This window comes from Myotis myotis, unplaced genomic scaffold (genome assembly GCF_014108235.1).
Source record: "Myotis myotis isolate mMyoMyo1 unplaced genomic scaffold, mMyoMyo1.p scaffold_m19_p_1, whole genome shotgun sequence".
Taxonomy (NCBI): Eukaryota; Metazoa; Chordata; class Mammalia; order Chiroptera; family Vespertilionidae; genus Myotis; species Myotis myotis.
In genome coordinates, this window is record NW_023416313.1 from 78073370 (window position 1) to 78087556 (window position 14187).

General features: G+C 33.9%; 1 protein-coding gene across 2 annotated transcripts in view; it reads right to left on the reverse strand.

Annotated features, from left to right (window-relative positions):
• Positions 1-1934: 1934 nt before the first annotated feature.
• Positions 1935-14187, reverse strand: part of NET1 (neuroepithelial cell transforming 1) — a 73213-nt gene continuing 60960 nt past the window's right edge. The window contains exons 4-12 of one of the 2 annotated variants that reach the window (XM_036342212.1): positions 7406-7513; positions 6809-6976; positions 6398-6460; positions 5971-6067; positions 5757-5833; positions 4721-4978; positions 4122-4292; positions 3035-3221; positions 1935-2570 (exon numbers count right to left, since the gene is read on the reverse strand). In XM_036342212.1, the coding sequence (XP_036198105.1) occupies positions 2164-2570; positions 3035-3221; positions 4122-4292; positions 4721-4978; positions 5757-5833; positions 5971-6067; positions 6398-6460; positions 6809-6976; positions 7406-7513 (1536 nt within the window). In that variant the 3' untranslated portion in view covers positions 1935-2163. The remainder of the gene's footprint in view (positions 2571-3034; positions 3222-4121; positions 4293-4720; positions 4979-5756; positions 5834-5970; positions 6068-6397; positions 6461-6808; positions 6977-7405; positions 7514-14187) is intronic. The other variant, XM_036342213.1, reaches the window with a different exon arrangement.

Genomic DNA, 14187 nt, shown 5'->3' on the forward strand with positions numbered 1-14187 from the left:
GTTTCATTTTTAGCTCCAACTATTTTCCTGCCCTGTAATTTTGAAGGGAATCCTAGAAATAATACAATTTTATCAATAAATATTTCAGATTTTGTCTCTAAAGGTAATCAGAGTACTACTGTTAAACAGAAAAATAAAAATACTGAACTTCAAATATCCAGTTAATAGTGGATATTTCTGATTGTCTTGTTAAAAAAGTTTGTTTGATTTAGGTTCCAATTAAGTCCATACATTGCAATTCTTTGATATGTCTCAGGTCATAGTTAGAAACCTGAGATACCTAAATTAGAATCTGAAATTAATCAAATTCATCAGAATGCTTTGCTATTAGCCTTACAATCACATCCACAAAGTGGCCAGATATTCAGCTGTCTTCAACTCAATTGCTGTTTGTATTATACTTCATCCTAAATGGCTTAATAAGATGCACAAAATGACCTAACTAAATCTTTCTCTTATTCATCAATTAATTGCAAAAGTTTATGTATAATTTTTAAAAACTTTTGTGAGGTCTGCCAGTACTTCATCATATCAACATATTCTGGCAAATGTCCCCCAAATATCCACCAGCCAAGAAACCTTTAAGGGTGATTGTTTGTGTGCTTTTTTTAATTGTATAATTCATTTATACAGAGAAATCATTTGGATTGATCTATATACAGTCTTTTTCAATTTTCACTTCCCCTGGCCAATTATAGTTCACATACCAATCAACATTTACTTGAATTGATAACCATTATAAATTTGCCATGACACAGGACATTTAGTTCGCAATTACAGACTAGGATCTCATTTGAACAGGAACACTTTATAATAAAAGATTAATCAGTCTTTTCCCCTCTCTTATGAATAAATTCACCAAAATTGATCTAATATGGTCAAAATTTCAACATATTCCATTGTCTTTTCAAACCCATCATATGCAGGCATTATAAACCAAGGCAAATAAAGTCCACTTCCCCCATGCCTTCTACAACTTACTACACACCCTCAAGTTTAGCTTTTACTATCTCCTTTCACATTCTGGCACAACCAGATAGCTTTCCTTTAAGACAAAACTACTCTCTTTTCCCTCATTTTTTTTTTTTTAATACTTATTACCAGTCAACTGCCTTCCCTCTTGCTTCTCAGACAACACTAAAACTTTCAACAAAATTCATAAGGTGTTTTTTCTTTCAGTAATCTAGTATATACTGTCAGTTCATGTGTGTTCATCGCCTCAAAATGCTACACTTTAAAAATGGCAATTTTCTTAATTGGCTCAAAAACAGTATGGCTTGGTTTCACTTGGTAAAGTTAATATGATTTAAAATATATATATTTATATATATACACATATGCACACAAACACATTTTTAAATCAAGGAAACAAAATACTTTAAAGACATGCCAATCTGAAAGGCATCAAAGTAAAAAAATAAAAGCAAATCCTAAACACTACAATAAAAAAATTAAATAACTGGCAGGTTAAATGAACGAAAATGAGGAATGTATAGTGGAAAAACAAACTAACATAAAGCATTCCAGTTGATAAAATGGAAAACCTATTACGTTTTATGGTTTGTTTTCCAAGGAACTTATGTTTCAATGTAAATTCTGAAATATTACATGTATTCCATGTAAACTTTAGATGCCAAAGTTAAAAATTCAAATTCTGCACACAAAGCTTATCAAAATAACACTGGTAAAATCCTAGTATTTGCAAAATTTTAAGTTTTGGCAAATGCTGTAAATTCCACAATTGGTTAGTATTGAAAAGTCATGATGAATGCAGAATGAAGAGAAAACCCATTTCATAAATATTTCATTTGACTGAAAATATCAGGCTTGAATGTTCTAAATAATTTTGAGAAAATATCTGGGGGGAAAAAAAGGATTGCAGTTTAACAGCAATCTGTGTGTGTGTGTGTGTATATATATATATATATATATATATATATATATATATATATCTTTAGCTGCCTTAACAAAAAAAAACAAAACAAAAAAAACAAAAACAAAAAAAAACAAAAAAAAAGGGAACAACCACCAAAACCAACCAAAAACATAGAAAATGTTAAGACTGGTATTAAGTAACCCTGCAATGCTCCCATGCTCACATTACAAGATAAAACAAACTGTACACATTTATAAATAAACAGTTTCTCCACTAGTTAACACTCTTTATACCAAAGTCTCTTTCCGTTTGCCACTAAAGTGGGCTTTGTCCCTTGATTTTCGGAAGCCGGATTGTGTTCGGTGTGCTTTGACACTCTTAATGTTGTCTGCGGCGTGCACTGGGGAGCCACATTCTGAAGTATCTCCATCAACTTCCACCTGAGTCACACTCGACACCGTAGATGACCTTCTCTGGGCTCTGATATTCCCGGCGGCGGGGTTGTTCTCTTCATACTCCTCATGGAGCTCTGGCAAACCTTGCAGCTCAGGTGAACTAGTAGCCTGCTGGAAAGGGGCAATAGCAGTGCGAATACAATTGAACCACTGCTGTTTGTGGAACACATCATTTGCTTGTAGAGTGTGTGACTGGCCCAGAGAGGGATCTTGGAAGCGAACTCTAAAGATATTTTTAGCTAGAGAAATAAAAATGAAAAAAATAAAATAGCAGCTTTAAATAAATAAAAAGATTATTCTAGATAGCATGGTCCTACTATCTTAATAAGGGTGCTGGTTATCCTATATAATAAAAGGCTAATATGCAAATTATCCCCTTGATTGGGAGTTTGACCAGGGGGTGGGGCCAGGCAACCAAACTCCTGTGTCCCCTCCCTCCAGCTGGACCAGCCCCCTAGTTTATATAATATGCAAATCAATTAGGTAGATACATGATACAAAGTTTATACGTACTTATCAGATACACCTGCAGGTGTTAGAGCAGCAAAGCACTTTACACATTAATGAGTATAATAGTATATATAGGACAATGGAACCTATTTCATTTCTAATTTTTTGTGTAGGAACAGAATTCTTAAAGATTAAAACAAAATATATTTAGATTCTGAGTTTGTTTAAACTGTTTTAAAGCTAGTATTTTTACCTTTATCTGAGTTGCTGAAAGCCCCTCGAAAGGATCCTCCCATTCTCACATCTCCGTCCTGTAGGTCTTCCAAGACCAGCTCTTGGACTGGGATAGGCTGCCGGTAAACCTGGTAAGAGTGACGGTCATTTCGTGTAACAGGCCGGGTCAAAACCAAGATGTCTTGAAACAGGAAAATGTAAAGTTTCTGGAGAAAGGGGAAACAAATGCTTCTTAAGTATGGCACTTGGTGACTGTAGGTGATTACAATCCACTCTTAAAATGACTTGATTTGACATTAATTTCATCACATTAATTTACTAAGATATCCTTACAAATGACCCTATAGAGATGGTTATTCAAGGCTGTGCATATTCTACACAAACAGCTCTTCTAATCTTAGACTACATAAAACCTTTACAATTGGTGTGTAACATTAGATTAAGCAGTAGCTGAGTAAATGCTACTCCCCACAAAGACCTGATTATCAGTAGTAACATGACTAGAAACACCATTACTGTATTCCATAGTTTTCTAACAAAGGAAGAATTAAAAAATGCAAGCTGATAAAAATGTTAATTAATGGTTCTGCTTTGTCACAAATAAAAAATCAGAGATATCACACTTCAACTTTTTCCAAAAAGAACCTCAACTTATAAACTGAGCTTTTGGAAAGCACTTCATGAAACAAAAATACTATCTATCCAAGCTTAAACTTAGTTCTAGCTGGTGCTTTTGTAATTATTTAAAAAATAAGTTTGCTTTCATTCAATCTGCTGCAGAAATGTGTTCAGTACTACTAAGAAAGACTTCTATCACTATAAAATAAACTACATTTTTTGAATATTCTTTCTTATTAAATATTATGAAACTAACAATTTATTTAGAAAGGAATCTCCTAGACAAACAAGTTGATGACTTATGCATCAAAACAAAATATTATTGATTCTCCACTAAGGCATTTAAGTAATTCATGAGAAATCATGTTTGCTTTATCAAATCACATGAAATAAAGACCAGTAACCTTCTTTCATTATGTGATAAATTTAAACAGGGTTGGAAAAGAAAAATAACAGCTCACTTTATATTAGCATTCAAATGCACTCACATGTCCATTTTTGTTCTTCAGTTCCCCGTGACAAAGCAATACTTTGCTTGCCTCAATTCTAGGATCCTTCTGCTTTTCATCCAGATATTCCAGTTTGTCAATGTAATATTGGCATTCTGATTCGCCTTTCTTCAAGTTGATATCAGAGAGAACGCCTTGTATTATCAGTATCTAAAAATTACCAAAACACTGATGGAGCATTTTCAGCTTACTAATTTATCCTGCTCCCCTATAAGGCTAAAACATCTTTTAAAATGATAAAATTTTAAAGCTTACAGAGACCCTAGAAATCAGTAAATTCAATCAGTCCCTTCATTCTATATATAAAAAAACACCCTCAGTCAAATTGGGTGATTTGCCCAAAGTCACACAGCTAGCTAGTGAAAGAGATCAGATTAGAATCCAGTTTTGTGATTAAAATATATTACGTCTCTTTATACTATGCAGTGCACTACAATACTGGGTACTAAAAAACAACAAAAACACTTCACTATGCTGGTGTAATATGCATTAAATTTGTGAGTATCACTGTAAATCTTTCTAAGGCAAGCTAATATATAAATTTGCAAAACATAAGTGTCATGTATTTGACTACTTACAGCTTCTTCCAGAAGCTGGACATCAGGGTGGTCTTTTGGAGTATGTCTAAGAATTTCTTTTAACAGTAAAGGGTATTTGACGAGGCGACTTCGAGGAATATCTAGGAAGCTCCAAAGATCTAGTTTTCGACTGAAGGGAGACTCAAGACATCGCTGGAGAAAGTCCTGGACTCTTGGATCTTGTTTCTTTTGATCAAGAAGAGCTTTGGCTGCCAGCTGGTTACTACAATAGCCTTTGTAGGCATTCAAGCCTGGCAACTACAGAGTAATTAAAGAAAACAAAGTATGGTAAGTTTCTGTTACGATTCAGTCCATTAGTAAGCCTGTGAACACGAAACACAAAAACTACAGCTATTCTTAAAAGTTTTAACAAGCTGTGAAAATTTTCCTGCAGGTGACAATGGGGGAAGGATAGTGTTTTGGGTTGACATCAGAACACCCTATTCTGATAATTTGACTAAATTCAACCAAAGACTCATGACTTCCCCCAAATTCAGTTAGATGCTATTCTTCTGTATTCCCAGGACACCTGAGTGTTCCTCTGGCACATTCGTCACCAACCCTGAGACTTTTATATAGTTGACAGATATTCTTTCACTAGATTTTAAATGTACAAACTGTCTTTCATCACTGAATCTCCTGTGATCCCTCCTAGAACAGTGCCTAGTATCTGGCAGGCACAAATGTTAAGCAAAAGAATGAAACAAGTAATTAATGACATATACTGTGGGGATTCTGTCCAAAGAGGGAATATATATACATATACATATACATACATATATATATACATACATATATATATATATATATATATATATATATATATTTTTTTTTTTTAACTATCATTCATGAAGTATTTGTTTTTTAAACAGAGACTATACTAGTAACTTCTTATAGCTACATAAGTTTGTTCAGTTTTAATGTCTTATCTATTTTTATAATCCAGTTACTGGATCAAATCATCTGATATTCATAAAAAATGACAAGTATAGAAAATATGTAAAAAACTATCTGAAGCAAACAACTCGCTACATACCCAGTTCACAAGAATGTCACCAATCTGCTCTATTGTTCCAGAAGGTTTGGTTGCTTCTCCTAATCTTGCCAACAAATCTGAAGTATAAAAAAGCAGAAATACCAATAGTAGGCTTATTTTTAAAGTACTTCAGCATTAAATTAGTAGTTTAGATGTAAAATTATCTGTGTTACTACTGTTCAGATACTAATAAAAATTAAGGGGCATGTTTTACCTTCATGAAGAGGTATATAAGCATCCAGATCACCAAATATTTGTGTTAGTTCCTCTTCTGACATAATAGACAACTTTAACATGGGGTCATGGTAGGCCTATTAGATAGGAAGAAATGTGTCACACAAAGATATTGAGCAAATCAACACGAGAGGATCTGTATTTGAATGTAATTATTCCTTTTTCAAAAACTAGCAGGGAATCCTATTCGTTACACATAAAAGACATTAAGGTATATATTAATCCCCAAGTAGATGCTCTTACTGATATTCATACTTGAAGAGATGTGTTTAATAAATCTCATCTAAAAAAAGTATTCACTAGTAGGTATTTTCTACTTTTCTTCTTGTAAAGGTTAAGAGAACTATCCTTTAGAATTTGTGAAATATTTTTAAAAACTAGGGCATATAATAAAGTTATTTACTGACCTTTCTTGCAAGCTTGAGATCCTCAATTAAATCCTGTTCACCTCGAGACATTTCATATATTGCCTAAAAAAAGTCCAGCAAACATGAAAGGTCATTCCTTTTTTGAGAAAAGAAAATTATATACAATTGATATTTAGAACAGTGCTTTTTAAAGTGACTCAGTCTGAAATCTATAATTCAGAATGGAATCTCAAATAAGAGGCTGCCATGTTTCATAATTTTACCCTCTCCTTAAGAGTTGTTAAGTTTGATGACCATCACCCATCAAAAAGTGCTACTCAGATACAGAAATGCAAGTTGATTTTGTCACAGGCATTAATTTGCTATTCTTCTTGCAAAACACGTTTAAAAAATAGGGACTATTTTAAAAAATATAAGTCAATAAATATGGCCTACTGGATGCCAGCATACCTCCTGACGTTTAATTTCTTTGGTAGTTAAAGACTCCTTCATGCTGACGTCTAACATCTCTGACCACAATACACTACTTCTCCTTTTAGCAGGTGTTGGGACTGTTGATCTGCTAGACCACTTCTGGGCAGAAGCTGGAGATCTATTGTCACCACGAAGGGTAAATGACTTAAAAGAAAACAAACAAACAAAAAGAGGTGGATAAAAGAGAAAAGATTTGGAAGACACAGTAATTATTCCCTTTTCTTAAAAAACAGACAAATTAATACCAAAGTTCTGAGAATTTCTCTATGCATAAAACAGCCATTTATCCAAGCTTTAATCTATCATTTTAAAGTATTTATCAGCCAAAATTACTTTTTGGGAAGAAAAACAATCCAAGACTAAGATTTGATATAAAATACAAAGTAATAAAATGAAGTCACATTAGTATGCTCTGGTAACAATATTTCTTACCAACATATTCCAAAATGAAAAATTATGTTTAAGTATAATAATATAAACCTGTTTGTACAACTAAAAAAAAATACAAATCTGAGGCTTCTGTAAAATGTCCCTGTCACTGCATTACTGCTCCCCATCCCCTCCCTCACTGACCTGTATTGTTTGACCAAAACGTCTGACTGCTCCATTTCTTACGGGAGAGATTAAATTTGCCAAGGATGTGACCCGAGCTAGAGGTCGAACTCTTTTATTGCTTGGCTCCTGTAAAAAAAAATACAGATTATGTTAAAATACTAAGAATACTTATCTTATATAATAAAAGCCTAATATGCTAAGTGTCCGGTTGACCAGTTGGCTGTTCAACCAATCAAAGCGTAATATGCTAATGATATGCTAAGGCTGCTCAACCGCTCGCTATGACGTGCACTGACCACCGGAGGCAGACACTCCGACTGGTAGGTTAGCTTGCTGCTGGGGTCTGGCCAATTGGGACTGAGCAAGACGGGCCAGACACACCCTAGAGCCCTCCTGCGGTCTCTCCCTGGCTGGCCAACCTCCCACACGTCCCTCCCTGGCCCCAATCGTGCACCGAGGGGTCCCTCAGCCTGGCCTGTGTCCTCTTGCAATCTGGGACCCCTCAGGGGATGTCGGAGAGCCGGTTTTGGCCTGATGGCAGAACAACTGGCCGCTATGACACGCACTGACCAGGGGGCAGACGCTCAACGCAGGAGCTGTCCCCTGGTGACCAGTACACTCCCACAGGGGGGAGCGTCATTCAGCCAGAAGCAAGGCTCACAGCTGGCAAGTGCAGTGGTGGTGGCGGGAGCCTCTCCCACCTCTGCAGCAGTGCTAAGGATGTCCGACTGACGGCTTAGGCCCGCTCCCCTAAGCCGTCCGTCAGACATCCCTCAAGGGCTCCTGGACTGCGAAAGGGCATAAGCCGGGCTGAGTGACGCCCCCCCTCCCCCAAGTGCACAAATTTTGTGCACCAGGCCTCTAATTAAAAAATAAGTGGTATAAAAAGCCAGTCAAATATCTGAATTATCACTGGGCACATGACAAATATCATTAAACAGAAGAAAAACTAAAATTAAAACAAATTAGATTCTAAAACCCTATAGAACTTCTTAGTTTAATATAGAGATTAACTTTTAAAAAACCATAGTATTATGAAAATTATCAAACATACATAAGAATGGAGAATAGTATAATGGATCTCATGTGCTTATCTCTCAGCCTTCAACAGTTTTGGTGGAAAAATTTGTTTCATGTCTGCCCCTACTGGAATATTTTAAAGCAAATCCAAAACTCTGTATCATTTCATTCTTAAATACTTCATTTAGTGACTAGCTTTTAAATGAACATGTATGACACTGGAATGGATCATAGGAGGTGTTCAAGCAGAGGCAAGGGTCAGTGGTTAAGAGCATTCAGGCTCTGAATAAGACTATGCCTAAATCCTGGTTATAGCACTTGCTAGGCAACATTGTGGGCCTCAGTTTTCTTATCTGTTAAATGAAGTTAGTATTAGAACTTCTCTTATAAAGTTGTTATGAAGGTTAAATAAAATATGTTTAAAGGGTTCAGATTAGTGCTTGAAACATACTAAGTTTTAATTATTACTAATATTTTTTTCTCAGAAATATTTCCACTTACTATGTAAATTCTGGGATTTAGAAATATTTAGATCCTCTCTTAATTTATTAACTTAAAGGAAAATATAGAGACATGCAGAAGAAATACTTATTTTTCTACATGTATTATTTAAAAAATAACAGTATATAGCAAACACATCACTTATTCAAGGATCTCAAAAGTTTACTAATTTTACTGCTAGGAAAATGGAGGCATACCATTAGGTGACTCATACAACTATTGAAATAAAGGACAGATCATAAAACAGGCCTATCGTTTATGTCTATGGAGTATAATTATTTGTTTGTATTTGATGCCTTTGACAATTGTGGCATCTTGACAAAATAATTTTGATGGGTATTCAGAAGGATCTATAATTAAAAATTTATATTAAAGTTAGCACTTAAAAATAAAAACTACCATTTAAAAATGATAGATGAAATTTTTTTTTTCTAAAAATTCTTTGATATGACTAAAGTCATACAAAAAAAGTAAGGGCTGTGGAAATTGAGTAAAAATAATCTCTTAAAGTAATTTAAGAATAAATTGACAGAAAGTTAAAATTCTCTGGAAAGAAACTTAAATGATTCAAATAGTCAAAGAAGCAATTAGACTTATTAAAGCTACTACATATATTATTAACCTTTTTCTATATATATATATATATATATATATGAACAATACCTACTAAAGTAAGGAGACTTTGTAGATAATCAATTCAGGCCTTTGAAGGCCTTAAGAGGAACTCTAGACCAACCCTCCCCCACCAAAATAATTAACTCCAAAGTAAAACTTTGACTATAAAGCCACTAATGTGCAAACGTTAAATGAACTGAAAAAGAAACCAAGATATGTTGTAAAATGACACACTGTGTGGCTGAGGACATGTGTGAATGCCTTTACAATATACATCTGTGCAAGACAGAAGTGACACATGCATGGGCAGAAGGTCTAACATAAGGCATTCCTTTCTATTTAGTAAAGACAGAACAAAGAATCTTCTGTTTGAATGGAGATACAATTACCTCACAAAGTAAGATATGCCAACATTAACTAGAAACAAAGCAGATGTCAGAAATTCTGTTCTACTTTTTGGAAAAAGGTTAATTCCTCTTCCTTGTTTAAAACATAACAAATTTGACTTCCTAGTAAATCACAAAATATTTAATTTCAATTTAAAAGTCTATGGAAAGTACTATTCCCAGGAATTTGAAAGGAAAAATTAGTTTAACTAGGAAGAAGATAATATTTGATATCTATTTTATTACATAAGATCAAATTAATGATAAAAAGTCTTTATAGGGTCAGTTTACTATACAACTATTTTCCTGATAACTCAAATTATGTGACATTTAAAACTAAAACTACAGAATTTAGATTTAGATAATTAAATGTAAATATATCAAAAGCATCTTTCTGAAACTACTGTGGATTTTGTTATGCAATAGTCTCTTTAGGGTGGCAGGATATCATGCTAAAGCAGTAATCTGGTGGTTAAAAATGTTCCACAGTCCTTTAGAAACCCATCTATAATCTCACTTTTTCACAAAGGATATATTAGTCTTAAGAGTTTAATCTAATCTAAGATGTCCAGGTAAGACTGCCTAGCTAGCTCAGAGCTAGTCTCAGAGCACGGGACTTAAAATGTCTTGTTAAGAAAGTATGGTACTAAATCAGGAAATGTGGGTGGTGGCAGTGGGGGTAATGGGAGGACACCTTTGTACTTTTCACACATACTTTTGGGGATCCAAGAACATACTGAGTGTTTGACAGAAACAACACAAATATTTAGCATATATATTTCAAAAGTAAAAAAAATTTTAATGAATGACTTGGAAAGTGTGATTGAAATGTGAAGATGTAATACTGAATTATGATTCACTACTAATTTCAGGATATATACACTATTTGAAAAAAATATAATACAAAAACTTTTGTGGAAAAGTGATATGGATTGATTAGGCATTCATGAGTCACCCAGAGGACTGGGATGAAAATTTGTCTTTTAAAATACAGTTTTGGATTTGGCTCATGTGAGCTACAACCAGAAATAGTTTTCTTTAGAGATTCAGATGAACCATATTTAATTCTCATAGATTGGTTAATAAAAACCTAAACATTCACACTGTCGAAAACATATTTTGAAGACAAAGTTTTTCGAGAATTGGTATCAAACCTACCCTTTGCATAGATATCAAACCTACCCTAATGATGCAGGTACAGTGTTTGGAGGTGATGAAGGAAGAGAGGGGGCAGGAGTCTACCTATCTTATCATCACTCAAATTAAGGCTTACATAATGGTTTTGTTGCTGCTGTTGTTTAATTTTATTTGGAGTGCTGTTAACAGCATTATGGTGACTACAAGAAGCTTAAAAAACAGGTACCAGATATTGAAACTATATAGCTCTGCAAAAGACAATCTGAAAATCTATGTGAACAAAGAATACCAAGAAGTTTTACATGCTCAAGGAACTTTCTATCACAGGCAACCTTTCACCAGGGCAAAGTTCACTTAGATGGGGAAAAACATTCAACAACCTCTACCATAAATTTATGTTGTTTATTTAGGTTAGCTTTTAATCAAACTATCTAGTTTAGCTAGGGGAATCTGCCTTGAGACTGAGCTTTTAATCAATCTATTTATTTTACTAATCCACCTGTAGTCGGATTTTATGCTTTAAAATATTTTCTAGATATTTATCTATAAACAGAAAAAAAGTTTTACTGGGATGTACCTTGCACATAAAAGCAACAACATGGAAAACTTCTATTGTGAACTGAGTTTGTGTTCTTTTTTGCGTGTGTTTTTTTTTTGTAAAAAGGTTTCTTCTACTAATGGTGTCAAATGGTGTCATATAAGAGGATATATATTACTAATGAACCCAAAACTGTACTTTATAAATAAAAAGAGTACGGGTTTGGTTCATTAGTTTGGGTTACTGGATAAATAATTTTCTCTTCTACTTGGCAAGAACTTTAAAATAAGAAGAATGAAAAAGTTACTTATAAAAAGATAAAAATGAGTTCAGAGCACATAGGATTTATTCCCTTTCTACTTAGTAATTGAAATAGCCAAATTTAGTTATTTATTTAAGGCTGTGTTGCTAGCACCAAAAACCTGACAATATCCCTGTTGTTTTTAATCTTTGGAATAAAGGTACATCAGAAACATGGCTAGTGTCTGATACCAAACAAAAAAGGTTAGTTTTTTTATGGTCCAAAAGATGATTAGTTTCAGTATTTACACTGGTCACCATGTATGACTTGCTCTAATCAATGAAAATGCTTAGATTATTTTGAGAAAACTGAAACATATAAGCAAAAACCAAACAGAGAAACAAAAACCAAAGTTAAACCACACCAAAAGAAAGCATACCTTCTAAAGATGGCAGCTATTTTAACAACCAAAAGGTGTATGTATGTATGATTCACAGCTTTACTTAACCTTAAGAACTGCACATATTTAAAATATGTAATTCACAAGTTTTGATATTTGTATATAGCCACAAAACTATCACCACAATAAAGTGTATACAGTTAATGAAGTACAGAAACATTAAATATACTGTATTCTGTAGTATAAGTGGAATACTCATGATATTAAATCAACTGTCAACATTAAATAAAATAGCATAAAAATCACAACTTATTTTGATAAATGTTCATACAGATTTCTAAAAACCACACTGACTTCAAACAATTAAAGCCAGGAGGGTGGCTGTAGCTAAATAATAATTCACTGGTTTAAATATTTTAACATATTTTTCTTTCTGAAGAAAAAAAAGTTGCATACAATTAACTTATTAGATGTGGAAAGAAAAATAAAAACCAGCACTAGATCAGATCGCATTTTAGTTGAAGCTTGTTCACTAGTTGGCAGAGGAGTCTTATTTATTCCATAAAGTAGTTTCTAAAACTAGATAACATAAATGTAAGTTAAAAAAATAGTAACTATTTAATAAGCATTAGAAATGTGACCAATTTAACCAAATTGAGCAGCATAACACTTAAAATCTTTTTCTGTTTCAAGTTTGCATACACTCATTATATGCTATGTATAAACCTAACTATAACATAGTTCCTACCTAAACTTTACCAAAGTTCCTGAACACATTTCAAACTTGCATTTTAACACTCAGCAAGATCAAAAGTTAACTTTAAAATTATACTGTTTATAAATTATTAAAAATCTTAAAGTTCTGTGGAATTAGAAGACATCCTTTTGGCTTAATTTTTCTCTAAAAGTCTTACCTCTGGTTCTCTGAAGGACTGATTATTCACATCTAGGACTCGTATAGTCCTTTTAATAGGTAGGAGACCGCCAATCTCATCATGAGCCACCATGCTTCACCAAGTATCCCTTAAAATCCTTAGAGTTAATCCACATCCAAGTCGCCCTATAACCAAGCACTACTCAGACACACAGGCTTTTCTTCTGAGTGCTCAGCCACCCTTGGCAGCCATTTGCCCATGCCTCTTCCTTGTGGTGGAGCTAACTGCCTCTGGGAGCAGCAGTGAAAAAGCACACAGAACTCAAGGCTCTGTGGGAGGGGCTTGCTTCGGACCAGGCTCCAGTGGGCGGGCACCTAACAGACACGTGACTACAGCTAACTGACAGCTGGGCACACCTAGGCTTCTCATTTTTCACTGTGCAAGAGAAAGCTCTTTATCAAGAGGTTTGGAATGTCTACATTAAGACCAGAAGGGAAAAGGAAACTGGGTTAATGTAAGGCTTTTCCTGATTTAAAAGCACTCCCAAAGGGAAATTAATTGCTTATTTAGGTTACTTACTCTAGTACTTAGTCACAGACAGGAATCCTTTTTCTATAAAACCCTATTGCCTAGAAAGAAATTTAGTATGGGCAGGTTGACAACTTTAAGAAAATAATAATTCAGAATTAAATAAGTGTATATACTGAAGGAAAGCCTAATTATCCTGGGACCTTGCCTTTATTTTACTTAAGTATATTCACAATTGTAAAATTATGTAAGTCTTTAGAAACTGGTTCCCACCAAGTTTTCTTCAGACTAACAGAGTAAGTGCAGTAGGCACACTTCAGGTCACTCTGTTCTTGAAATAAATGTGAAGTATAATTGGGCTATCTCACAGTTTAAAGTTCAGTATTTCTTAAGACTTAAAGGCAGATACTTTTTCTTTGTTTTAAAATTTTGATATCTGTGTAATAGATTTTTATAACAAATACACAAAAGGTGATTTCTGTTCTAAAAATGTGTAACAGGGTCCTTCTCTATTCTGAATTAACCTTGATATAGTCCTAATAGGGTCAAAAATCTACAT